Below are 27,937 nucleotides of genomic sequence, written 5' to 3' on the forward strand. Positions count from 1 at the left end.
AAAGTATTTGTATTCAGAATAGTGCCATGTCTTCCAGCATGGCCAAGTCCCTCCTTACACTCACAGTGGGATATTAGCATGTTTCTTCCAGGGACTGGACTGTGTTTTACTAGCCAGCACATCAAGGTCACGGCAGATGCGCGTGCGGGTGGTTGAAGGCTGGATGATATCATCAACAAACCCTGTAAAAGCAAACAAAAAACAGCCAACCATGAAGAGGTTGCCTGTCAACCTTCTATATATAGGTTGTGATGTAAATTTTCAAAATCAAAATAATATTTGAATAAACAGTTCACAAGTTACAAATTAACTTAAGAATTTAAAAATAGCCTAAAGAGGAAATACTCCAAGTTATAAAATTAGACGCAGTTGTTTGTTTGTTTGTTTGTTTAAAAAAAGCAAAAGCTAGCAAGCCAAAAAATTTTAGGGGGAAGGGACTTTATTGAGTACTGCACCTGTTACTGCAGAGTTTCAGGCATACCATCTCCACGAATCTACTATTAATTAGTCTAATTAGTCTGACTTAAAGGTTCAGAATTGCTGATTAGAAGAAGAATCCTTTAACTTTGCATGTACATCAGTCTATTTTTTTCTGGCTCAAACAGCAATAATAGTCTACTACAAAACCAGAAGGAGCGATGCTGTAGATACTAGTTGTGGTGGAAAAGATCTTGGATTGAGACTTCTCAGCTCTATGGCACTATTTACAGGAATTAAATGTAGTACAAAACCAATAGAGTAAGCCAGCATAACTGAAAACATGTAGAGCTGACTACAGAGTCTACAGAGCTGCCTTCCAGAGCACAGTTAGTGCTTTGAAGCTGGAAGTAAAAATTCTTTTGAAAGAAAACCAGGAAAAATCATCCCAAGGATTCCTGGACTTCATCACTGAATTGGACTGTGACCATTTCTTAAGGCTACTGATCTGCATCTAGACCCATCAAGTAAATTGTCAAAGCACCTGTAATTTTTAACTAACAGTCTTGCGTTTCGTGGTGCTTCTATTGCCTACAAAATTGGAAGTAAGCTTTTCAGTGCAGTCCCTATATCTCAGCAGTTTCTTCCCATAAGAAGCCTTTTGGATGTGTTTTTGGTCTAGACGTGGCTTTCCTTCTCATGCACAAGTTATGGTATGACTTGCCTAAATAACTTACTAGCAAAAAGTTTACTCAGTAGCTACACATTTATCTACATGCAGTGTCAAACTCAAAACAAGGGACACAATGTGTAAGATAACGATACCTCTCATGGCTGCAGGAAAGGGGTTTGCAAATTTTTCCACATATTCTGCCTCTGCATCTGTCTCTTTTCCTCTGAAAATGATCTGGACAGCCCCCTAGAAAGATAAAGTTCACAGGTAAGTGAAAGTCTTCAGCCCACACAGCAGGAACCTGTCTGCTTTACCAGCTTCCTCCCTGCTCCCCCGTGTGCACACAGGTAAGTTGTTTCAGAGAAGACAGTCTTCATCTGGCAAAGCTGCCAATGTAAAGACTGTGATGGCTGCTGCACACCATCATGAGAGTCAGCCTGCGTTTATTCACCTTGGCACCCATCACTGCCACCTCTGCAGTAGGCCAGGCATAGTTCGCATCTCCTCTTAAATGCTTTGAACTCATCACATCATAGGCACCCCCGTAGGCCTGGAACAAAAACCAAGGGATTAATTAACATGAAGGGACCTCACAGAAGCAATAGCTTACTTTCTTCCTGCACCTTTTACCATTCCAAAAACAAGCAAGTGGGGCTAGACTTGTACCTGTAGGAGAGTGTGCAGAGCCTACAGGCTGTGATTTGGTCCATCAACACAACCGTACAAGGCTCTTGGCTTTTGCAAACACACGTGTTCAAGACATTTTCACTTCTTTGGTCAAAATCATGAAGAATTGTAAGAACTCCACTAAAACAATCTCTTCAGACTAGACATCACAAACTAGAACCACAAAAGAGCAGGGAAGGGAGCTGCTGAAATGCAAGGCCATTCTTGATGGCAGATAAAAGAGGAGTATGTGTATCTGCAGCACTAGGCCTCACCCTGCACATGCACTCAAACAAACCGACTGCCCTGCTTCTGGAATCTCCAGGCCAGGGAGCGCAGCACTCAGATCTGCAATGCTCCACTCTGGTACTGGAAGTGGTCCAGACAGCAATGGTAAATGGATACTGCAGAACTGCAGAGCAAACTGCAGCAGAGTCTGTTTCAAGGCATTCCTAAAAACTACAGCAAGGATGCAAGCTTGGGAAAAAAAAAGTAATATTCAGAAGGAACAGGGAAGGCAAAGGGATGGAAAGCTGAAAAGTTTTTTTTTTTTTTTTTTGCTTTTTGCCATCCTAAGTCTACCAGAAAAAAGCTCATCAGGAAAATAAAAAAAAAACAACACAACTAAACAAACAAGCAGAAAGAGAACAGGAGGGACAAACCAGCAAGAAAAAAAGTGGAGAGAGATTTAGCTAAGTCTTTGGGAGCATAATGTACCTCATAGAAAAAGAGAAAGCAAGAAAATTAAGGGGAGTATAGGAGAAGCATATCGAGGAAAAGAAACAACACAAGCGTTAAGCCTGTGAGGAAAGCAGAAAGACACAATCAGCACTGCTTCTGGAAAAGGAGACTGAAGTTGCAAGAGTACGGTGGCAATATTCTAAGAATAAAAGAAATGGCCTCTTGTACACTGACAAAGATAGGACAAATGGAGGTATAACAACTACAGAAAGCAGGGGGATAGACGTACAAAGCTTCACAAAAGTAAACTTGCTGTTAATAAAAATACAAACTCATTTTATAAACCACCACCATGGAATTATACCAACTCACTTTTCTGGTGATGACAGTAATTTTAGGCACAGTTGCTTCTGCAAAGGCAAACAGTAGTTTGGCACCATGACGGATGATTCCGCCATACTCCTGAGCCGTACCTACAAAAGACAGAAACATTTTTCACTCCAGGAGGTTCACAAAAAAAGGATATGCTTTTGGGCAAGTGTCATCATCTATTACCAGCAGCAAACAACAACCAAAATGGTGTTAATATCCAGGAGCAGGTAGTATCGCAGGTGATGTTCTCCATAAGATGCTGAGCAGTTCTACAAAACACCTCACCAAAAGAAGCATAAAGTAAGTCTCTGTGCGTGTAAGGTCACAGCAGTGTAACACTCACCAGATGGTATCATCCCAGGAACAAAATTCAGTTGCATAATTTTGAAGACTCCAAATATGATTAGCAGAGAAACATGCAACCTAGATTCACTTCTCCAGAAACCCACACTTCCAAAAGCCTTTTTTCTAGACCATATTGTCTACCAGACCAAAGACCTGTGCTAGTCTTCCTTCAAGCAAGCCCAAGATGATAGACCTTAGAGGACAGAGCACGAAGTCCTCTGTAAGCAATCTCAAAGCTGGTAGTTCATGAGAACGAACATATGCAGCAAGTAGGAATACAGGTCATACATTTTTAGAGGCAATCCTACAAAGTTCTATGACAAGAACAGGCCTAGCTGATAGTCTGAGTCATGACTTCTCTGAAGATACAATCAGAGTATTCAGCAGCTGTAGACTTTTATCAAGGCGCAGCTCCAGCAAATCAATACCTTAAAAAAAAAAAAATACACTATCTTTGACCTCTTTGCAAAAAACGTAACAAAACCAAAATTGACGGTAATGCAATTATCAGGTTCAAATTCCTACCTGTGAGACCCACAGAAGATGGAAGACTTGTTTAGGTTTTTTGTATTTGCCTACGCTATTGAACTTGCAGAAGGAAATGGTCAAACCAAAAGTCTGACAAGATGAAAAAGCAAAAATGCACAAGATTCCAAAAGAAAAACATACAGTGATGAGCAAAAGCTGAGGTAATTACATGCAAAAATGAAAATAGGTAAATCCATGTCAACACTTGGGATCAGTCAGAGCCTTAAGGATAACTGATTGCTTTCTGTTAAAGCAAGCCAGGGGTAAAAACAAAACAAAAACAAAGAACTTCAAGCTGCACGTGACCCCAGCTTTTGGAGCCACCCATACGTTCAGAAGACTTGTCTCAGTGTCAAGATCTTAGGCCCCATACTTGCAAGAGCAACTCCAACCTTTCTGAGGAAGAAGTTCTGCAGCAACTATTTTCCCTCTTGCTGGCACAGTGTTCACAAGACAGATGATTCTGATCCAAGCACCAAAAGCCCCAGCTGCAACAGCCAGTTGAGAGAATACGACCACCACAGGAGGTGTAACAAATTGATAAGTAACTTTGGAAAAGCCTTTACAGAATTCATAGAAATGACAGAAAAACACTGCATAGATAGCAAGAAAGACAGCTAATTAATTCATCACCAAAAGACTAAGTAACTGCCAGAGGACACTTGGTATTGCTCTGCCTTGTGTACCCACAGACCACGCACGTGGAGGCAGTGCCTCTGGTTACCGTCTGTCATGATGGTGCCAGCAGTAAGGAACACGGATGGGATGAATCATGGGTGAGGACTGGCACTTGGAAACAGCAATCTCACGTAGTTCATTTCTAGGATTTCTGAATTTCATACCTCTGTGTATGTAACTCCCCAGTTATTTCCTAGCAGTTCATTCACCTGCTGACTTTTTTTTTTCCTCTTTCAGCACCTGAGGTTAACCTCTTAGAGCAATTTGGGGTCTTTTTAGTGAAAGGTTTAAAAAATAGAGGATTTTAAGTTAAATATGTTTTGTGAGATATTTTTTTTTTTTAAACTTACTTGGTAGTCTTATTTGGTGGCTTGACTTCAATGTTTCCACTCAAGTGTAATTTGAGTGTCCAATAGTGTATGCCTACACTTAAAAATGTCCGTTCTTAACTGCAATTTCACTTTGGGTTCTTGTATTTCCCTCCAGAGCGTTGGACTTGTCAAAAGTACAAAGGCTTTACAGTGGCAGACATCTGAACAGCCAGGTCTTATCCCTGGAAGCTGTCAGAAAACATCTAAGATGCTCAACCTACACCCAGAAGCTGGCAAGTACAAACCCTTCAATCTAGTCCCAATCTTAGTTTCTAATTCAGACTTAAATTCATTCAGAGTATGTTTCTTGAACTGAAATTCCTAATGGTAATGTACAAATTTTTCCAAACTCTGCAAAATACAACAGTGTAGAGTCACTAAAAAGCCTCAGATCATATTTTCTTTAGCTTTCTCTATTCTGTATTTATCTTCCATTTGTCTACTTTAAGACAACATTCAATTATGCCATAAAAAAATACTATTTCTAACTGGCTACATGGAAATAACTTTGTTCTTGGGTTGTATGTGGCCACACAGTGGCTACTGAAGTGCTAAGGAGAACCAAGTTGTTTCTTGATCCAAATAAGAATAGGAGAGTGTGTCTACAGGAGAGAAGGGAAAGGAAGCAAGAACAAAGAGGAAGTTATCTTCTGTATTGCCTCATTGCTAAAACATGCAAAATGTATTGCATTAAGATACGAAATTGAATGTTGACTAGTGGCATTGACTGCATTAGTCCAGTACCTCCAACAACAAGCAGATTTTGAACACAAAATGCATTTTCAAGGTGCCCTCAACTGACACTCCTAGCACAGCTTTGACCTGCGGCCTCCCTGCCCACAGGAGGATCAGCGGAGCTGCTCTCCCACAGAATCCCACCCGCAGGGCTGGAAGCTGGGTACTGGACTGCTCGCCACTGCATCTGGGGAAGCCCCTGCCTTTGCAGAGCACTCTGGTAGCACTGCCTAGCCTATAGGCACATAAATAAAACAGATGAGTCTTTAAATGGACATGGAGTCTCATCACAGCAAAGAACATTAGTGTTATTTCCATGTCATTTATGGCACGGACATCATCTCCAGAGAGCACAGGGTTTTTACCCTAGATAGGCCACCAGCAGCAGCTTTGCAGTTGTACTGGAATCCCAGCCAGGAGGGCAGCTTAACTCTCCTAGACCAACAGGCCTTCACCTCACCCTCAGCCCTGGCCAAGTGGTCGTCCCAGTGTCTGTAAGCAGTCTGCTAACTAGTTCAGAACTAACTTGCTGTACAAACTGCCCTCTCTTCAGTGAAGCCCTGCAGAGCTCTGTCATCTTAAAACACACTTGCAGAAATATTATTGGCTTATTTAAGCAATCATTTGTTCTGGAATATAACCTGCATATCACATCCTATTGTGATGAGTGGTGTACTTACAATATAGAGTTTTTTGTTTGTTTGTTTGTTTGTTTGTTTGTTTCTTTCTTTCTTTCTTTCTTTCTTTCTTTCTTTCCCCAAACAGTAGCATTTTAAAATCCATCTTATTTAAGGTCCAGTATAATAAACAATCTTCTTAGGGAGTTATTGAAACAGGTTTTTACACTGCCACCTTCTCCTACCTCCCCTGCCCCAAAACTAACTGAAATAAAATGACAAGGCATACCTGGCAAAAATCCAGGAACATCCACAAAAGTAATCAGAGGAATGTTGAAAGCATCACAAAAACGAACAAAGCGGGCTCCTTTCACGGAAGAATTTATGTCTAAACAGCCTAAAGTTAAGAAAACAGGGTAAGGTGTTAATGATCTGCTAATGGCAGTAATTCAAGGCAACATCAAATTCACACTGTATTTTAGCTGTACTGTCTTGAGAAGAAAAAAATCTTATCTATAGCTAATGTAGAGATTATAATGAATTTTGCTGTTTCAGCACTAAGATTGAAGTACGAATTACATTTCTACAAGCAGTCATTTCATTTTTCTGAAATAACCTACAATTTCAATATCCTCTGGCAACAACCATTGTGCATAGAGAGCTCCTATCCCAAGAAGTCTCAGGTTAAATCATATTCTTGTAATTTACAAAAAAATCTTCTGTTATAATTTTATCTGCATTGATTTTTTTTTCCAGGTCATTCACTGGAACTATGCAAAAAAATTTTTGCAAAAAAAATCTCTCCCCAGTTAAAAAGGGAAGGGTGATCTTAGCTACAGGTGTTTGTAACTTTATATCTAAATTACTTGAGATTGAGCCCCACACTTGTACGTCTGAAACTTTCATTTCAGAAATTTGCATTTTCAGAAGAGCTACACTACAGAAGAGCTTTAGGTATCTAAATGCTGTGGAATTTAAGTATGCAGTTTCCATGTTATGTTTAATCCAATTAATTACAGGCTGCTGCCAAGTCAGTGGTGGTCTTCTGCCCACCCTGTTTATGTGCTGCTACCACTTCCCTTGTGCTAGATACAGCAATCCTTTTGTTACATGTTTTTTTGATTCAGTAAAGAATTGTGTGGGTTTTTCTCAGGCAGTTTTACAACTCTCAGCAAGCAAGTTACAAAAATGCATGACGAGATTCAAGACAAAGGAAGTGGTAGAAAAACGCAGTATGATTGAGTGGCAGACAATACAAACCCTAACCAGTTAATTTCATAGCCAGGCAGCAAGCGTGCAAAAAAAGACAAAACACAGTTCATTAAAAAGTTTCACATCAGACTCCTACAGCTGTTTCTAACCTGATGCTACTTTGGGTTGGTTGCCCACGATCCCAACAGTTCTTCCATTCATCCTTGCAAATCCAACAACAATGTTTCTGGCATAGGAAGGCATGATCTCGAAGAATTCCCTTTCATCGACAATCTGCAAGAGAATTAGGCAGTGCCCTCAGGATGACATGTTTATTTCTCTACATAGGCAAACACAAAATCAGCTGTTAGTATCAGAAATCTTAACATTTCAGAATTTGCCGAAAAAGAAAAAAAATGGAGAAAAAATATTTTTGTCATCATCTTTGAAAGAAACGTCTAGTTCTGCATTTATTATCAAAATTGCCACTTAAGCATTCCATCAGATAAAATCATCTTTAAGAGACTTCCTCTGTAGTAAGCCTGTTTTCCTAGCTTGTAACAAATAAAGATCTCAAGCCAGATGCTAAGAACTTGTTTCTCACAAGGCAACTACTGGCGAACTGCACTTTTAGAATAACAGTTTCCAGTGATAAAAAGCAAACAGTACTTCTTGAACTCGGGAACTTTCCACTATATATTTTTAATACCTACGCTATTTCTTTGCAAGTTCAGAGCGCTTTATTAATAATAGAGACCAACGTAAGATGCTCTGCTGCAGCCAAAGAGCTGTGCACATCTCTGAGGTCACTGATGTTGTGTATGATAGAGGGGAACGGAGAAACACTTATCTGCAGCAGAGGGAATAAACGAGCTACATCAAACACACCTAACTGGAAACACAAATCCTTGGTCGCTGCACTTCTCTCTGAGGTTGAAGTTCCAGTGCGTGCTCTGCAAAGTGACATCCACTGGTGTGTAAAGCAGCATCAAAATTCACATGTTCAAAAAAAGATCATAATTATACATGGAGCACTGGCGACACCTATACATGGCTGCCAAGTGTTTTCTACTATAACTCCTTGTTTTCAACTATTTATGACAACTTCACATATACGCACTGCAGTTTGACAGTCCTTCCAGAGAATGAGGCAAATGAAAAGGTGCAAAAAATCTATTATTTAATGTATTATTAATACTTTATTTCCTTTCCTAATACTTCTGAGAGTCTGTAGGTGTTTGTTTTTATCCCTAATTCACTTAAGAATGTTTTTAAATCTCAGCTTTTCACTTGGAACAGATAGTACTGAAATTCAGAATGGAAGAAACTACGGATTAAAAGCGTATCCCGAGCTTTCCTTTTTCCCCTAAAATTAATCTAAGGGCAGCCAGTTGCAAATTGAGAAGTGTTCACTGAGTAAGGGGTTGGAGAGAGACAGTCAACTAAAATAGCAAAAGGGAAAAATCTGGAAAAATGCTACAAACCTGAACTCTCCCCAGCCACCGTATACAAGCATACACAGAGTGCCTGTGAAACTGCGTTACTCCATCACCTCAGAACCCTCAATCACCTGCCATTCAGCATCTGACTGGTAGAAGTACCAGATGGAAATTGTAATATTCAAAATGCAGACTCCCCAGGTGCTCTGCACCTTACAAACCTGTTCTCTGCACATTTGTTTACAATGTAGTAAGTTGTTATAACTGTAAAAAATGAATTGCTCACTTAGGCAAACGAATTACCAACATTGCTTATGTTTCTTTCATAAAATCTCCATTATTTATATATTACAATACCAGTTTTTGGTTAAAAAAGAAAAAAAAAAAAGTTTCTTTCCCAACCACCCTCCCAGGAGACGTGCCTCACTCAGTGAAATATTGATGCTAGAGTTTGCAAGCTTTTGAGTGCTTGACTTAGAATTAAAAAGACATTCTTGCATTTTGTGTATGTAAGTGACTCAGAATAATTGGTGACGTGTAGCCCTTTGAAAGTCCTCTATGAAGTTTATTACCTTTTATGAAAAAAGTGATAAAATTCAAGACAGCAGTTAACAAAGGGAGGTTCAACTTTACATGGAAAACTGAGTTATAGCATCTTTTATCTGTACAGTTATGCATGCAGCATGCAGAGATATATCCTGAAAAGAAACACTGAGATTCCTTTCATGTGCTAAAATCTTGTTTCTGTAGCTTTTGTTGTCCCTTCATGCATGACCACTACACAGGGGAAAAATAAGTAACCTGTACAGACTAAAAATCTTAAGTGGCAGGTTATTAGCTTCTTTCCATTATTTACATCTATATATACACAGAATGTAAGATATTTATACTTTTCTCAGCAGACTGGCAGACTTACAGCGTGTATGATATCCAGCATGTCGTAGGCTTTAGTAGATTCCATTGGGACAATTGTGTCCAGCTCAGGAACCAAACGGTCACTGCAGAAAATAAGGGTAAAAGCAACAGTATTTCCAGATCAGGTGAACACCAAGAAAAGAACACAGGCAAGCAATTCCCACTCTGAAACTTCATGGGAGCTGCTCCTCGAATGTGGGGAAGGAGACAACACTCGCTGAAGCCCCTGGTGCCGCCAGCCACTGAGGGGATGATTTGCTGCTCTGAGCTCCTTGGGGAGGAAAAAGCCTAACTGACCTCATCCTGAAAGAGACATCTCTTTTGCTGGTACCTCTGCCCATGAGCTCACCCCCTGGACATCCACTTTCTCGTCTCTGACCAGAGGAGCCACTGTTGATTGCCTGTGCTGAGTGCCAGGAGGCAGACTGCAGGGGCACTGGAGGCAGGTCCAGCAGCACTTGGGGAAACCATTGGGCAGATGCTCAAGTGTTCACCAGAGGCAGCACAGCCTGATTTCCCTGGAGTTACAGCTGCAGGGCTGGGATGGTTTCTCCTGACAAGGTTTCCTTGTCATGTACCTGGACCTACTGCACATAACAAATTTAGTAGCTGCATATTTACAACTCTGTGCAGCATGGACTTTCCCTGCCCATGCTGTCATTTGACTAAAACTGTCATTTGACTAAACTTAACCACAGGAAACTTTTCCATACTTGCCTCCCCTGCACCAACCAAGCAGAGAATGGTGGGAGGAGAAAGCACGTCCATTCACAGCCTCTTTGGTGTAATGGCTGGGGCTGCAGGATCCTTACCATTATTTGAGTTATCTCAACAACGGTGCACTTCATGTGGAGCTTCACATTTACCAAAATTGTGCCACCCTGTTAGCAGCTCACACTATCAGCTACCTCCGTCTTCAGTTTTATTAGTTTTGTTAAGGACTTCAAAAGTGTTTGCACTCACTGGGCCTCTGGGCTAATTCGCAGTCCCAAGGGGTGTCAATTTTTATGAGTCACCGCTGAAAAGGCTTCCAGGAATATATTTGTACTATTCCTTACAAAACCACTCTTCTCTATCTGTTATAAATTGTGTTTCTGCAAAGTTTTTCTTGGATTACTATTTTAATGATGCCATGATTCATACACTTAAAACGATACAACCCAAGGCTCTACACATCCAATTTAAAACTGAAGTAAATGATCTGCAGTTTGTCAGAATCAGGCAAAAAGTAGTAACATCAGTCCCTCAGCTGTCTCTGTGCTCACATGCAGGGACTAGGCAGGCACAGCTCCATGCATAGAGAGAGTAACCCAGTGAATCTTACAGCGATGTTTCCAGTTCATTTCCACAATTAAGAGTATTCCATGCAAATAAATTTATAAAATGTTACAATGAAACCTTAATCAGCTGAAAGTAACCAAATCAGGATACTGAACCCCAAGCTACAATGAGTCTAAAGCTTTTGTTTTCCCATGAAGTAGGTACAAATGTGTTTTAAATTCTGTCTATTACTTATGGATCATATTCTCAGGTATCCCAAGGGATAAGGAAAATGGAAAATAGAAATTATTGCTCCCATAAATTCACAGAGATAGAGAGGGAAATTATAATGGCAGTAAAATCAACAACCATTGGTAAAATGAACACATTACCCAGGAGAAAAAAATTGTCACAGATAAGGGACATCTGGAGCTTTCTAGTAGGGTCACTGGACACAAAAGGCTGAGAATTGTGTTTAAGATCTCGTTTATCAGAAAAGATTTGTTCTTCATCATCAAAGCAGTCATCTGAAGACCGAGAGCTTGAGAAAACTGTCACCCAGATCGTTTTCTATTACACAGAAGTATGAAATTGCACGAGGTTACCAGCAGTCAGTAAGTACCTCCTCCAGAAAGTGTATGCATACTTCAGGCTTTCAAGGAAACCGAACTTGCTTACAGTCAAAAACACCATTAGTTAAAATCACACCACACAATGTAGAACTAGACGTTCTTCAAAGCTGGCGGCCGTAAGCACCATAGGAACCCTCTAACTTTTTACAGTATTCAAGCCACTGGCATTAGAAACAAAAAACTAACCAGCATGAGTTTCAGCAAACAAACCTGACATTTCTCAACACCCCAAAGAACCTAACTGGAGAGGGAAAGAAAAAATAGAGAGGGAGAGTGCTTCTGGAGTTAACAGTGAAGATGAGAGTATTTCACATTTCATTTACATTATTAGTGGCAATTCTTCTGGCATAAAAATGGAGCAAGGAGAATTAAATTACTCTAGTGGAATGGGTTTTGACTGAAGGATCAACCACAATTCAAAGCAAAAGGAGTCCACTCAGATGTCAGCGTGCTCAGGTGAAATATTACCAATATAAGTACTAAGAAAACAAAACTGGAGAAATACTGGAGATGCTGCTATACAAACAGGTAAATTTACCAAGCAGATCTGTCTTCACATGTATAAAGACAACTAAGTTGAACTTCTTAATACAAATTACTGAGTATTTATTATACTGTGATCCTCTAATAATATATCCGGTGCTACATAAAAAATTGTCTCATTTAATAAAGAACTAATCTCTCAATTAGTAGCTACAGGGTAACTGAAGCTTCTCACAAGCAAATAAACTGCCCATCATAAGATACAATGATTAAAAAATGGACTGTTGCTTCCATAATGAAATTCAAACATCACATTCAAGTCTACAGAAGCTAAGTATCTCTTACAACATGTTGAATGCTTAGAAAACAAGTGCTTACCTCAGAGATAATCCCCCAAATTTACCAAACAATACAAGAAATTTGCTCTTGTTTCTCATTATCAAGATAGAGCAGTCTTCCGGTTTAATAAACTCTTAAAGATTAACATCATAGAAAATTTAAGGACATGTAACTAACTGATTTTGTCTGACCATTCTCAAAACAGCAACTGGCAAATTTATTTCTCTTAACAGTGAACAATGTATTTCAGACACCAAAACAGTGATCTGTGAAATTGGTCTGAAAAATCTCCCCAAATTGTTTCAAAGATATTGCAAAGAACGGTGAGCACAAAGAGAGGATAACTGTCCCAACTCCCACGTTCAAATCTACGCAAAGACAAACACCACACACACCTAAAACCAAAAGGAAGAACGAGTGTAGGAGCAGCTCCCACACAGGGAAGTGTGGCAACCTTTCAGGGTTTACCTCCAGAAAGGGCTGAACGAGGGGTGCAGCTGGCTCAGGTTAAAAGGCGTTTATTCCACTGACATTCTGTCTTTACTTCCACGAGCAAGGTTTCCTACTGAAGCAGTCCCATGCTGGCTCTCTCTGTCTCAGAAAAAATCTGATTAATATCCCAAAGGCCTTTCTTCACTGTCAACTACATAATGGGCCTGATAGACAGCAACCTAACACAAAAAATGTTTAGCCTCCTTTACCTCTGTTGCTACCACACCTCTAACCTTAACGAACCAAACTTACCCAACAGACACATTACTGACAAAGCAGGGCAAGATCCCCACTTTGGTGCACTGTGCAACCTTCTGCCTCACTGTGTTCGTTTGAAGGACTGTGAATCTGGATACAGATTACTTTTCCCCAAGTCCTGTATACAGCCTGCCTAACACTGCTTTCAGAAAATAAAACGTTAAATCTAACAATGAGCATGTACGTATATACACATGCACAATGAAACACCTCCCAGATTGCCACACTACAGCACAGGAGTATCAGCCAAGTGCCTGGGCACAAGACACTCATTTCTTTACACTCCTTGTGCCAGAGAAGCCATGAAATTCAGTGGTCAGAGACCGCAGATCTCAGCCAGTGTCCTCTTACCTGGGGTCGTGGCATTCACAGACTGGAGCAGGGTCACGGTTGCTAAGAGGTAAATAATTAAAGAACTCCCGGAGATTAAGTAAAGCATCTATATCATTCTCAAAGGCCCTGTGTGCGACGCCTGGAAAGAAGCAATTATTGTAATTATTTTGCAATGTTTCATTTTCGAGTATGTATCCATAAAGATACAAAGAACTAACAGCAAGATCTTTTAAACATAGTCTATTAACAATTGGGAATTTCAAACAACCAAATCTGACCAGCTAAAAATGCCTACAAAATGCATGGCTATATTAGCCTTTTTCCATAGCAGGCCTGGATTGTTGATTTTATATTTAAAATAACGTGAACTGGTTTATCAGCTGTCACAGGCCTAGCAGGATCCCAACCTCCTGGAATTCAATCCAGGTTGTGGACTCGAGCTTTGAGCTGCATGCTCTTCTGTAAAGGCTGGATCCAAAGGGGGTGGGTGTGCACACGCACGTGTGTGTGCCTGGTTTTGTTTCATCAGCAGCACAGTTCACACAGAATTTGAGATCCCAAATGAGCCTCAAGAAGATTCACAAGTCACCAAGTCTCCCCAGAAGAATTTTTTTTTTTTTTAAATAGAGCTCCATCTCACAATGGCACTTGGTTTTCAGTTGGGAAGTTCAACCAGCCATGCTACTAGGCAAACAAGGCATCGTTAACAATCTTTTCGACCTATGCAAATTTCTGGAAACAAGCAGAAAACTCACCACCCCAAACCTGCCTTGGGAGCTCTGCCCTCCTACAACCTTTTCACTTCTGGAATCTTCTGGATTTGCTACTTTCTCCTCAAAATACCAGAACTCTCCCGCACTCCTACTTTTCCTATTTTGTCTTCCATTACTAAAAGGGACTGCTAAGAGAGCCCTACATGCAGTAAGATCACGAGTCTAAGTAGAGCTTTAACGCTTAGACTCAACTGAAGCAATGCCCGTGACTGCAAAGATCTGTATTAGGTAATCAGCTGTGGAGCCAGAACAACTCTGTCATATACTCTGAAGAACAATTAGCACATGAAGTAAACTATCCAGGCCTCACCAGACACAGCTGTGTGCGTCTTCGCACCCCCAAGCTGCTCTTGTGTGACATCTTCATTGGTAACAGACTTAACTACATCTGGGCCAGTGATGAAAAGATAGGACGTATCCTAGGGGAGGGAATAAAGCAAAAACAGTCAGTAAATACTAGACCCAAGCTGAAAAAGCACCTAAGGAAAAGTGACGGTCTCTAGAGACTTTCTCCAAAATAAGAAAACAGTATAACATAAGGAAGAAATTCCTAAAAAAAATCCCTATTGTATTATACTACAAATCCACAGAAAAGTCAGTTATCTACAGGTTACTTGGGAAAGTTATTCTTGACGTTCCATGAAGAATAAAACTGCATCCAATTTAATTTAACCTAGCCTCAATATGGAGACATACTTTGCCATTTCCATACACCTTTTATTTTCAATTTCTGTACTACTCTCTCTGCATACAATATCTGTTTATGCAGAAAAATAATTTAAGACAAAAACGAATTGTTATGTAAAGACTACAGCATGTGCTGCTATTTCCTATGACAAACCAGGAAAGACTTGTTAGCACTGAAATACACCTGAAGAAAGACAGATGGAAGAACTTTTTGCTGAGTATCCATGGAACTTTAAATTGAATAGGAAAGAATAATTATGGTTCTACCAGTCAAAGTACTAGTATGAAATGCCTAAAAAATACAAGGGGATGAAATGTTTGTCTCATCCCACCTATAAACACTGAATTTGGATGTTACAAAACTCATTAACAAAAATTCTTCTGAAGCTCTTTATAGGCATTATTCTTTCTCTAAAAATCAATTGAGACAGCCTTTTTCAATATTTCCCTGTCTGTGTTTGAGCAGGAACTGTCACAACCTACCTGCAATCAATACCTGCCAGGAGCACAACAAATCTAACAGTTTATAAAATGAGGTAATGGTGGGTGTTCAAAACCAGGTTGTACACTTGCCATGCTACCTGATCGTATGGAATTGGCAACCTTGGCATTCCATTTGGTAATGGATTGGACGATTTGGTAATATATTAAGTACTCTTATATCAAATGCTTTAGACTGACTTTCTTTAAAACTGACACTTAATACAGAAACTATGCAGTTTTGTTGTTGTTTTTAAATGAGTATCTTCAACAAAGTGCTTTTTAACAAAAAAATTAATCATCTCTTTCTCTATCCTATGTGCAAAATAATGGAACAGACTATTCCGGTCCTGCTGACAATGACATTAATGATATTCCTGCAGCAAATTCCAAGCCTTTACTGTTCCAAAGCAGGAGACCCTCACCAACCAAATCCCTGATCCACAATCAGTCTGACTGTGACTGATCAATGCAACGAGCAGCACATCAGGACACACTGCACCCTTACCTTCACCATGAATGTGAAATCAGTTAAAGCAGGTGAATACACGGCTCCGCCAGCACAAGGGCCCATAATGAGGGAAATCTGAGGAACTACCCCAGAGCACAGAACATTTCTCTGCAATAGACAAAAAACAGACATCTAGTTTTTACACGCCCACCCAAAAAAAAGTGTCTGTATCTTTAAATCTGTTCAGACATTCTGCAAGAATTCACAATCACAAACAGGAGAAGACAGCTGGGTTTATTTACTGGGAGACAAACAGCTGGAAAGAATGCCTTGATGCAAATAAAAGCAAGATAATTGTTTCTACTGTTTTGCTTCTTTCTGTTCCTGAGCACAAAAGTACAAACTATCAACAGGCAGGAGAAGGTCACCACACCATACGAACTCTACTGTTTTAGTCACTATCTTAATCTCCCACATTCTTGCACTAAATCCTCCATACTTGCTCAAAACGATAACAGAAGCAAATTAAGTGTACTTACCTCCCAAAAGTGAACTGCAACCTGGTCCCTTAATTGGACAGAAGGGGCCATTGCACCCATACTGAGAACAAATCCATTATGCAATACTGCAAGGAAATGTCCTAAGCATGAACTCACTTGTCATGTTTTCCAAGTTGCAATAAATTTGATCTTTCTGTGCATCATTTCCAGCCTTATATTGGAGGAATAAAGGTCCAGAGGGATAAGAAATTCAGTATTAGAAGCGGTTGGCAATAACACCTGGAATACTGAAACTGTCTAAAGTGAGTATGACAGATCTGGAGCACTTCCCAGAACTTAGTGATACACTTTAAGCATCAGTTAAACCTATAGTTTCTGCACCTCATGTTTTTTTGAAGAAATACTAAAACTTGGTAGAAAGGGAAGTCCATGTAAGGGCTCTTTTAATCTCATGTAAGGCCTCTTTCAATCAAAAACAAGACTGGCTGGCTTCTCATGGCTACATTTGGAGCTTCGTATTCTGTTTTGGGCCCCAACAAGTCTGACAAACTGGAACGCATCCAGGAGATATCACCAAGACTGTCAGAGACAGTAGGAGTAGGCAGTGTCCAAAGAGAGGCTGCAGGAATGGGGTTTGTTCAGCCTGGCGAACTAAAACCAAAGGGAGAGCCTTCTGCTACTTGCTGTTATGCTGAAGGGTTCTTATACAGAGGACTGAGTCAGACTCTTCAAAGACCCATTTTTTGGGAAGCAATGGGTTCAAGTCATAGCAAGAGAAATTTCAACTAGATAAAAGAAAAAAAAAAAAATTGAAAAAAAAATCTATGAGGATGGTTTAGCACTGGAACACAGGCCCAGCAAGGCTGTCAAATCTCCATCCCTAGAGATATTCATAACATGACAGGACAAGATTAAGCAACCTGGTTTACCTTTAAAGCTGACCCTGCTTTGAGCAGAGTGTTGGCCTATGAACCTCCAGATATCCCTTCTGACCTGAATTATTCTGTAATTCTATTCTAAAGTGGTAAAGCTGATGGTTGGCCATGGTCAGCCATTAATCAAAGAAACAGAAAAGCAAGAGAAAAGTTAATTTTGAAAAAAAAAAAAAAAAAAAAAAAAAAAACCATTGCCCCAAACATACCACATGGTTGTAAAAAAGAAAGAACTGGAAACAGGATGAACTTTGTCCTTTTGGTCAGTGCTACAAAAATCAGATGGCATTGACTCATTCAGGTGCCATTATGTTAAAAAAGAAAAACAAAAGCCAAAAACACACATGCAAAACTAAAGCAAAAAGAAAACTTCCAGTAAGATGACTGATGATGATTCTCAGGATCTATCCGTCACTTGCTTTCAAAACAATTCTAAAACGTGTTGGTGATTATTACTTTTCCACCATTTGCAGTAAATGACATATCTCATTCCTACTGAAAGCACATCATGTTTGTGTTATGTTCACTTACTTTAAAACTGTGTGTTTTGGAAGGCATAAAAAATAATGTCATTTCAGTGTAAAAAAGTCTTTAGAATGAAAAATACAGTAGAAACAAAATTTTCACCAGTCTAATCAGTCCTGGCTGTCCTCAAACAGTAAGATTAATGAGTTCCATTGTACTGCAAACTGTTCATCGCACAGAAACCTCTGATTTGCATTTTTTTTTCTTCTCTCATTGACCCACCATCTTGATAGAACTTGGTGCTTCTGATCTGAGTTCTCACATCATCTTCAAGCGCGCAGTGTTTGATTTACTCTACATCCCCCTTTCTGCAGCAGAAAACTCACCATTATCAGCCCTACTGAAAGCAAATCTGCTCTGTCAATTCTTGACATGTCTGTATCTCAGACAGGACACAGGGACAACTAGCGGTGGATTGCAACCATCACTCACCTAACAAAACACTAGAGCGTGCCCACTTGTCTCAGAAAACACATCAACACTTTGTGAGAAATTACAGCCCAACACATGCAATTTGTACTCAGCGTGAATCACAAAATTAAATAGTTGTTTGGGCTTCTCTTCCAATTAAGGAAATTGCCTGTTCTTTCGACAAAGCTCACTATCTAGTGAAACTCCTACAGAGCTTTTAATCAGCTCACGGTATTGGACAAGGTTTAGCATTACTACTGTTTAACAGATGGGTAAATGGAACTAACAAGTAATTTGACTAAAGCCAAAACCAAGAAGAACCAAGAGGACAGCCTGTGTCTTGCAAACTGCTTTATCCACCAGGTAACACTGGCTGAAATAGGATGACAGCATCCTAAAAGTTTACTTATAAACACCAACTTAAAAACAGGCTTTGTCCTTCTTTATGGATGGCAAGCCTTCTGGTCATCCAGCAGGCTACTTACCAAAAATATATCTGCATAGCCAGCCAGTGACTCCACTCCCTCCTGAATACGGGCTCCTCCTGAGTCATTCAACCCAATCACAGGCGCACCAACCAGGGCAGCTTGATCCATGACCTGGAGATGAATACAAAATCCTCGTTATTTACCTAGGTAAGCTAAAGCAGCCCCCACCTTCCTCGTCAAAGTGTACATCCCCTAGAAAAAAATCCACCTAACAGAATTTGAACTGCTTGCGTAGCGCTTAGCTTCTTCTCCTTCTCTTGTGTTAATTAGCAGTCCCTAACTGCTTACGGACACACCATGTTTTGTCTCATTCAGACTGTAGGCACATTTAATCCCTCACGTCCATCAATATTTATCTGCCTTACTAGCTCTGCATCACCCAGTGCTTGTGCTAATTGACACAGTCACAGAGGTTTGGACCAGAAAGGGCCAGAGACTTCTCTGTTCATGAGAAGTCTCAATTGCACCTAAACCAGTCCCTTGTGCAAGTCCAACCTATTCTTCAATGTTTACTGCAGTGGTGACCATGTAATCTCCATAAGCATTATATCTAACACTTGACTATCGTTCTTCACAGAATCATCTAGGTTGGCAGAGACCTCCAAGATCACCTAGTCCAACCTCTGACCTTACACTAACAAGTCCTCCACTAAACCATATCACTAAGCTCTACATCTAAATGTCTTTTAAAGACCTCGTTACAAGTTCTTTGAAAAGACTACATTTTTGAAATTTAGAACCATTACTTCCTTCTCAACACACGGTAGACAGGGAGACACTCTGTCATTTACGAATGCCTCTGCCTTCATAAACACCCAAGTACCTCAATCTCCCCTCTGTCTTCTTATTTCCCTTCATGTTCCTACACTAAGCAACATCAATTCAATCACATGGTCTTTCTACAACCTGTTCTCCAGCTCTCTGATCATTTTGGTAACTTGCCTCAAGATCATACGCAATACCGCAGCAGAGTATTGAGTGGGAAGATTAAATTCCTTACATGTTATTTTAAATATCCTTGCTTATTAGATCCCAGCAAAACATCTGCTATTTTCATAACATTGGCATATTATATTAAAATCTGCTTCAACTCCTAAATATTTTTTCTGTAAAACTACACGTGGTCAATCAATCTCCATTTTGGTATTTTAAGTTGCTTTTTCCTGCCCTTTCAGTCACTGTTACTCAATTATATCTTATTTCGGACTATTTTTAACTTTTTAAAAGTCAGTCCCGTCTTCCAGAGGTCTTGCAGCATCCACGTTGGATTTTATATTGCCTATAGAAACACAGTAAGCATACTCGGTCACGTTCAAATCAGTAGCACCTCAGCAGTACAACTCCAACCAGAACACGAATCAGAAATAACCGTCTCTTGAGTGTCTGCAAGTAGAAACAGCTGAGAGCTAACAAAGTAAACCAGGGTTCTTCAAGCTTTGTGCCTGGGTGCCCATTTAAAAGTTGGAACATCGCCGTGGCAGACATGGGGAATGACTTTCCAATTTAAATAAAATCCCAGGTTTAAAAGCCATCTGTGTGGGTTGCAAGCAGAGGCACTGTGAGCCGCGAGTGGCCTTGTTTACTTAGAGAAATGTTAGGCATGGAGTTATCAAATGTCTTATTAGAAATCAGTTGGCATTTATTGCTTCTTCCCAGAAGGCCTGTTATCCTATCAGGTCAGGTTAGTGAAACAAGTTCACCAACACTTTTTACTGCCTTCCAAGGACTTACAAGACGGATTAATTACTTATTTCAAGGTGTTTCCACCTAAATTCCTAAAATGAAAACCTAAAATAAAGCACACATCAGTATGCACATTTAGACTACTGAAAATGTGCTTATAGACTTGAGAATAGACTTTTTTTTTCTGTACTGCCAGTTTTTTGGGGAACATTTCAGGCTTCACTCTCAAAAACACTTATTTTTCTTCATCTCATGGACTCAACAATTGTCTTGAAACTTGACATCATAGGTGCACATTAAATAAATAGGTTCTGAAGTGTTCTCCACCACAAGTGGAACACATACTACCCTGAAGAGCCACACTAAATCCCTATTGCTTCAGGGAAACCACAGGCATTTAATGTGGTCTGAAAGACCATAAGGCTCTTCTGCAAAAGGAGTAGGCAATCTGTAGCCCAGACGTACCTCCCTGGTAGATGTGCTGCAAGATACCAAATAGCCCTGCCCCTCTGTAACTCCAGGTAAAAAGCCCATGGCAGATGATCACCACCAAAGTGGCAGATCTCCAGAAAAGTCCCACTGAGCAAAAGCAACTTCACCCCTACATTCTGTGACATTTTACTTGCCTCAAGCAACCGGTAAGGTTTGCAGGAGCCAAGATTGTCTCCCAGAACTGATTTCTGCTTCCCACAATCCAGCCCAGTAAGAGCTAAAAGAAACGTGACAGACAGCACACACCCAGACAGTCTTCTCTGAGCTCTGCGCTGCCCAAGCTGCAGCCTCAGACTGAGCAGTTAATGCACCCAGACCCTTCAAACTTTGGAGTCTACCACTGAGACTGATGCCAACTGAATGCAGTAACAACAAGAAAGACTCTTATTTTTTCTAGATTTGCTAGAATACTCTCTCTGCTTCTTTAGAAAACTGAAGTTAAAAAAAAACAAAAGGCAGGAAGCATCCCATCATTCCAGTACCAGTACTTCCCTCCCATCACAAAGAGACACTGCAAAGCTCCAGTGTAAAAGGATAACACAAATGTTTTTCCCAATATCAATACCTGGTAAAGCCAAGTATTTATGATCCAGCCCAAAGTCTTTGTGTCTTCCAGTTTTATACCCTTCACTGCTTAAGGGTGTATGCTAAGAAGTAGTAATTCCAGCAGGAAAAAAGGCCTTGTGCTCAATACCTTGATTCCAACTGCACAACAAGAAAAATTCTGGAATTTTCCCTCAGCCCATGCCACTGAACACCCATGCATGAAAGAGCCGTTGTCCTCCACACCCCTGGGATTCAAACACCAGCTTTTCCCATGAGACGAGCAGGCAAACAAGAATAGCCACAAGTGCCTAATAACAGAAGCTCTGAGTATCAAGGTGACCTCTAAGTTGTAAAACTGTTTGTCTTCAGATTCCTTACTTGTTACATTTGCTTTTTATAAATGCTACACTTCACATAGCACTGTTTGTAGGAAGAAGTTTCTTCCAAGTCATTCCATATTTCTCCAGTAGACAATGGCTACTTAATCTATATTCATAGTTCGCAAGTCTCTCTAAGCTTTTGTACCATAGCAGAAAGTCAACTTAAATAAAGTGTATATTATTTAGGAAAGCCCTCTTATACTTGGAAAGCTTCCAAAGGGTACCTCTCTGCTCAACGGTGCTGTCACATCTTACCAAACAGAAGGAGACAGGCATTTTCAGATTGCCAGGGACATACACCATAGCCCACTAAGTCAGTCACAAATCATCTTCTCCAGCACAACATATTGGAAAAAAGGACACTGACAATCTTTTTGTCATTGTTTTTTTACTGGGAAATATTACCTTGCAGATCTTCTGGGCGTGAGCTCCGGATAAACTACCTCCAAATACAGTAAAATCCTGGAAGCAAAACAAATTCGGAGATTAGGGAAAGAATCATTTCAATAAGCAGATGAATTAATCCCAATAACTGACCCTGATATAAAATGTTGCAAGTAAACAGAATAATCTCGCAATGCTCTACATTTGGTGAGCTGCTCCAAGGCAATCTGACTTCCTACAGCAGCCTGCAGATCACTCTTGTTCAATCCAAGTCTTCTTTACACGTAAAAAGATCTTTTATACAAATTTGCCAGTGAATTCTATGTTAAAATCACAAACTTGCTATGTCTCACTTACTTTTATTATTCTTCAAGCAAACACTCTCTACAAATATATGTTCCTCCTTCATGGAGGAACTTACCAATAGTGGAGTAGACTGGAGTAAGCCTGAGAAAATTCATGTCAAGGAGGATCCTGCTGCAAGGAGCAGCAGTAAGATAAATCTGCAAACAGGCAGAAATCCAGAACTGAAAATGTGATGTTGCTCTATACTATACTCATGAGTTATGCTCCAAGAGTTTATTATTCTTTCATGGGTGCTGCAGTGACTGTGTCAGACAAAACTGAGTGTTGGTGCTACCCCTGGGCCTGGGCAGATTTTGAACAAACAGGAGGCCCTGGGAGTAATCCAGAAGGGAAAAGGGAGATTGACACCTACTGGCACCAACAGAGCAGGTCAACATCTGGTGAGTTTCACTGATGCATTCCCACTGAGATGAAGAAACTCTAAAAATGGTGTTGACAGAGAACACCATGACTAGCAGTTGAACTAAAAAGGAAGTGACATCTCAGGCAGCAGCTGAATTTGGAGAGGAACACATTTTTTTTAATTTTTTTCTCTCTCTCTCTCCTTTTTTTTTTTTTTAAATGAGGGCACACATTTAAATTCTTTTCATATGAAAACTGACCTTTAATCTTGTTCTTTGAACAAGGCCTCTGTTCAGCTTCTATCTTATGTTCAGGCCCTGGTATCAAAAATGCCTTTCCCTGGAAGGACTACATACCAAAGACAAAACAGGCAGGGTGCACACCTCGCTCCAAGGTCACAAAGCAAAAACCATTAGTGCCTATGGTGGCGATTTGAACCAGGGCTACTTCGCTGCCCAGAACAGAGGGACAGGTATAAATGAATGACAAGAAAGCTCTTCTTTCACCGTGCTAAGACTTAACTAAAAGAAATCTCCATCTATGGTGTTCCCTCTGAAATATTTTTAACACAAAAAGTACAATTAATCTCTCTCTTTGACTAATTACAGATTTCAAATCTGAAAAAAAAAAAAAAAAAAAGTTCAAGGTTGCTTGGGTACCCTCTACCAGCAGTTCCAGCTGACACCTCCGGCAGGAAGCCCTGGCTCCGCAGCTTCAGACGGGATGGCAGCTCCCAGAGCTCCCAGTAAGGTGGCTCCCCGAGCTCCCAGTAAGATGCCCGCTGACACTTGTGTTGCTTCAAGAACCCAGCCATGCACAGCCAGCTGCAGTGACACAGCCCAAATTCTCACATGCTTCCAGCACATTGTGCTCGCTGGTTCCTCCACGAATTCACTCCTTGCATTTTGGGGGGGCTCCTCCAGTCTCTCAGCATATCAACACCCCATGGCATTACACTGAAGCAGTGACAGTTTCTGACTTCAGAACATTCTCACTGGCTCCGCATTTGCTTCATCTCAACTTTGTCCATGACCTCATCTCTTGCCAAAAAAAAGTTTTTAGAAAGGCTTTTTTTGCCTCTTCTTGTCTGAAAGTGCCCTGCTTCTCCCCACAGGATGTTGTATTTATCTCATGTTAATTGGCAGAAGGTAAACAGGTATATTACTACATGGTCATGGTGAAATGTCGTTAGTTTATTTCAAAAGATAAGTTAATGCTATTTAAAGAAAATGAGAAGCAGGAACATACCTGACTGAAAACATAAGCCAGTCTCCCATTAATCCGTCCACGGCCAGTCACCACACTGTCTCCAGGGTACTACATTAAAAATAAGTAAAATTAATTTAAAACAATAATTTAAAAAATCAGAGCAGCAATGACACCCATTAAAAGAAAAACACATTAATCTGTATTGACTCCTAGGTCAGGGCAAAGACCACTGTTCTCAAAGGGCTGGGCTTTCATGTTTGCAGTGGGGGATCCACAATGACTTGCCTCAGTTCTGAAAAGGAAGAGTGGAGGTAATGCCATGTATTAGTTGTGTATGCACATAAAGATTTGTGTATTTTGCAATTTCCCCGCAAATTTCAGTACATCTGGAGTTAAGGCAAACCATGCCCTCATAGATAGGATGTACCTTTTATTAGAACCAGCTGATGATTTTGAAAGAAGAGACACAGTGCATGAACCTTTCTTCAGGTCATAAATATAGCTGAAAACACTTAAGCTGGATCTGTCCTATTTTTCAGTCTGCAAATATGGGAAGAAGAAAGAATTGGAAGAGGAAACACAGCCTGTGAATCTTAAACATCTCCTTATCAATATAGTCTTGCTTTTGACTAAATATATAGATGTCTTTCAAAACAGCAGCAGAAAAATGAACTTTACTGCTCTGTCACAAAGGGATTCCAGGCATTTCAATGCTTTTTGCTGTTTGCAGAAAAAGCGTATCGTGTAGGGTCCACTCTAAGGCCCATTTACACACAAGGTAATCTGTTCTCAGGAAGGTCACACCTGTTTCTGGGCTCTTCTCAAGCTGCACTGCTACCAGTTTATGGTTTTTGGCGTACAGGAAAGCAGAAAACGCATCTCCAGTTCCAGCCTTCGTATCTCAAAGATGACTTCTAACTGCCCAGGCAGCCCATAGAGTGTCCTGGAAGCGACTGCAATCCTCACACTACCTTCAGAAACTTCCAAAAACCCAGAGAAATTCAATGCTAAACTAATGTTCCAGCTCACTGCCCACCAAATAAGTCACCTGTCATGAAACACAATCTGTAGCTCACTGAAAGGTGAATTTTGAAGGACACGGAAAAAATTAACCCTGTTGTCACCCTGGGGACTTTGCTGCTCCTCCTATCTTCAGAAACAGCACCTTGTTATCAGAACTGTGGGATGCAGCATTGAACACCGTGATGAAAGGCAGCACAGGAGTTCATTCAATTTGCTGGGGAACAGTAAGAAAGAAAAAAAAAGGTGTTTGCTCCTGCACTCAACCAGAGCAGAGAACATCTAGCATGACACCCACAGCGTGCAGCTGCAACTTGAAGGACTACAGAATGGTCAATGGTTGAATTAGCGCATAAACAGAAGCTGCAGCCACCGTATGCAGCACCGGGCAGCAACACACATGGAGCAACTTCTCACCACATCCCAAAACAGTACAACCCCCAGGAAAGAGGGCCTTTTGCTACAGGAGGACTCACACTGAACAGGCTCATCTGCACTAGCCGTCTACACATCCCAGCATGTTTGTCAGCCACTTCTGTACTGCACTGCAACAAAATACTTTGCCTGTGTAGGGATTTTTTCAGGCATTGATGTTACTGTGAGAGACTTCAGGGAACCACAGATTGTTCCTCTATATGACAAACCTCACGTACCATGTTGGTTCAGGATACAGGGCCACGTATCACAAACTGCATAAGCGAAGCAGATTGCAGCTTGTTAACAGACCAGTATAACTGCTTGAATTTCCAGACGCATCAGATTATAAGGCCCTAAAGGGTTTTATGACTCTGTAGTTTGGCAAGTATAAATATAGATCTGAATTATTATTTATCTAAGACATATCCAAGGAGATATTTGAACCAAACAGGTCATCTTCTAAAAAAGTTATTAAGTTTAAACAATGGAAAAATAAACCATGTGAACAGTTAAAAGGAAATTACAAGTGACAAAAGCGCATTTGCAAACCCCTTCCAAACCCAAAACAGTAAGATAAGCTGTGTGTGAACAGAAGAGTATTTTCAACTGCTTGGATGGCTGAACAGCAAAGGACAAAGAAAAAAGAGTTATATGAAATCAAAATACCTTATTCTTGCTAGAGTCCATCCCAAAGTCAGAACATCTGTGTTCCACAAACATGTCATATTCATCAAAACTGTCAGGGTCCAGCAACAGAAGAATTCGTTCTCTTGCTGTCAGCTTTCCCTGAAATGGAGCAAGCAACAATTAATGCAGCCATCGGGTAGATCTGGCTCTGCTGACCATCGGTGGACATAGTTGAATGAAACAGTCCCTTGCTTCATCTGCTATATTGGCCCCACTAAGCAACTGCACGCCCCTAATCTGGAAATAAGTGATTATCCTCCTTAAAAACAAAGATAACACAAGCCAAGCTTTGAAAAGAAGGCTGGCTATTTGAACAGCACTGCCACAAGATAAAGGAAACAATCTCAGCGTCTTTTCAACAAGATATAATAGCATCACAGCTATTTTTGCTTACGCATTTGAACGATATTAAGGCCTTTGTTCTATTCCGAACCATGGAGCCATTCCGCAGCTAAACCAGCCTTTACCAACAGTTCAGGACCCTCAATGACATTTGACCGTGTCAAGCGAAAAGAAAAAGGAAATATAACAGCCTGCAGGGATTTTCTGACAAGTTCCTTTGGTTCTTTTTCTGTTGGACACCAACACAGGCAAAAGTACAGCAAGGGCCAAGAACCTAATTAACTAACCAGGTACGCATGGCCCTTGCTCAGTACTAATGATGCCAAGCAGCAATAAGTGATGATTCTTTTTGTAAACTTTGCCTTCTAAACAAATTTACTTCCAAGCCAGGTAAGCATCCGCATACAGAGGTCAGGGCTTGCTACAAAGCACGAGGTGTGCACCCGCACTGCCTTCTTCCTGGGGACTCTGCCTCAACACGACATTCAAGCACCAGGGCTCCCCTACAGAGCTTCTGGCCTGAGGGTTAAAAAGTTCACGAAGAGAACAAACGTAGGATGAACGCGAGCTGTACGTTTAATCTGTATGAAACACGGGATATGATGTTCGAGGGCCCTCGATGAGCAGAAATGCTTGTATATCAGTATGTCAGTGTCCCCAACTAACTTGGTAAGCCCTGAACTCCTTCCGATGCTGTGTGTCTCCGGGAGGGAACTCGCTGACGGGCACAGTGGGCACCCACACAGCCTGCAGGTGAGCGGCTACTGCTGCCAGGCCACCGAGTACCTCTGGGGCCCGTCCAGAAACACCGAACAGCAGCAGGGAAACGGTGCTGCCACCTCCTCGGCACTGCCTAAATTCTGAGGCTCACAATTCAGCAGTCGTCGTCCCTCCCATCTGCCCTCTCCCCTGCCCTGTTTCCATTGCTCCAGCTCCGCGCTGTCCCCTCGGGTCCCTCGCTCCAGACCCTCGCCGCCGCTCTCCCTGCCCTGCCCCTCGCCCCAGCGCTCCGCAGCCGACGGAAACCCTCCTTTTGGCACGGCGAGCAACAGGTACCGCCGCTCTGAGGGGCCGCCCCGGCCAAGCTCCCCTACGGGACAGCTCCTGACACCCAACCCACAACCGGCCCGCGGCGGGGCGAGGGCGCTGGGGGCCGGCTCCCCTGTCCTGTCCCGCCGTGCCGTGCCGCCCCCCGGTGGGACGGCCCCGCTGCTCACCCGCTTGTGCTGCGCCTCGATGCGGGCCGTGCCGCCGCCCAGCAGCGCGGCTCGCCGCTTCTCCTCGATGCGCTGCGGCACGGCGGGCGGGCGGCCCCCCGAGGCGGCCCCGCGGCTCCCCGCAGCCGCCCGGCCCCGCACCGCCCCCGCCGCCCGCCGCAGCAGGCGCAGCGCCGCCAT

General features: G+C 41.4%; 1 protein-coding gene across 1 annotated transcript; it reads right to left on the bottom strand.

Annotated features, from left to right (window-relative positions):
• PCCB (propionyl-CoA carboxylase subunit beta) lies at positions 1–27,937 on the bottom strand. Its single transcript, XM_032193438.1, has 15 exons — positions 27,758–27,937; positions 26,178–26,297; positions 24,114–24,182; positions 22,179–22,235; positions 18,670–18,783; positions 15,874–15,984; positions 14,509–14,617; positions 13,444–13,564; positions 9,630–9,711; positions 7,445–7,568; positions 6,373–6,480; positions 2,810–2,910; positions 1,542–1,640; positions 1,243–1,336; positions 1–182 (listed from the first exon to the last, which is right to left on the bottom strand). Exons 1-15 carry the CDS (start codon positions 27,935–27,937, stop codon positions 61–63), a joined length of 1,611 nt encoding a protein of 536 aa, XP_032049329.1. The 3' UTR covers positions 1–60.

The sequence above is a fragment of the Aythya fuligula genome, chromosome 9, assembly GCF_009819795.1.
Source record: "Aythya fuligula isolate bAytFul2 chromosome 9, bAytFul2.pri, whole genome shotgun sequence".
Classification (NCBI taxonomy): Eukaryota; Metazoa; Chordata; class Aves; order Anseriformes; family Anatidae; genus Aythya; species Aythya fuligula.

What these genes read in the sequence shown, in the direction of transcription:
- PCCB (XM_032193438.1), bottom strand. Translation starts at nt 27,937, where the DNA reads ATGGCGGCGCTGCGCCTGCTGCGGCGGGCGGCGGGGGCGGTGCGGGGC. An exon ending in GCTATGCAGATATATTTTTG is followed by an intron (nt 15,985 to 18,669) that starts GTAAGTAGCCTG and finishes TGTCTATTGCAG; the next exon opens with AGAAATGTTCTGTGCTCTGG. An exon ending in CTTTCCTGCAGCCATGAGAG is followed by an intron (nt 183 to 1,242) that starts GTATCGTTATCT and finishes TTGCTTTTACAG; the next exon opens with GGTTTGTTGATGATATCATC.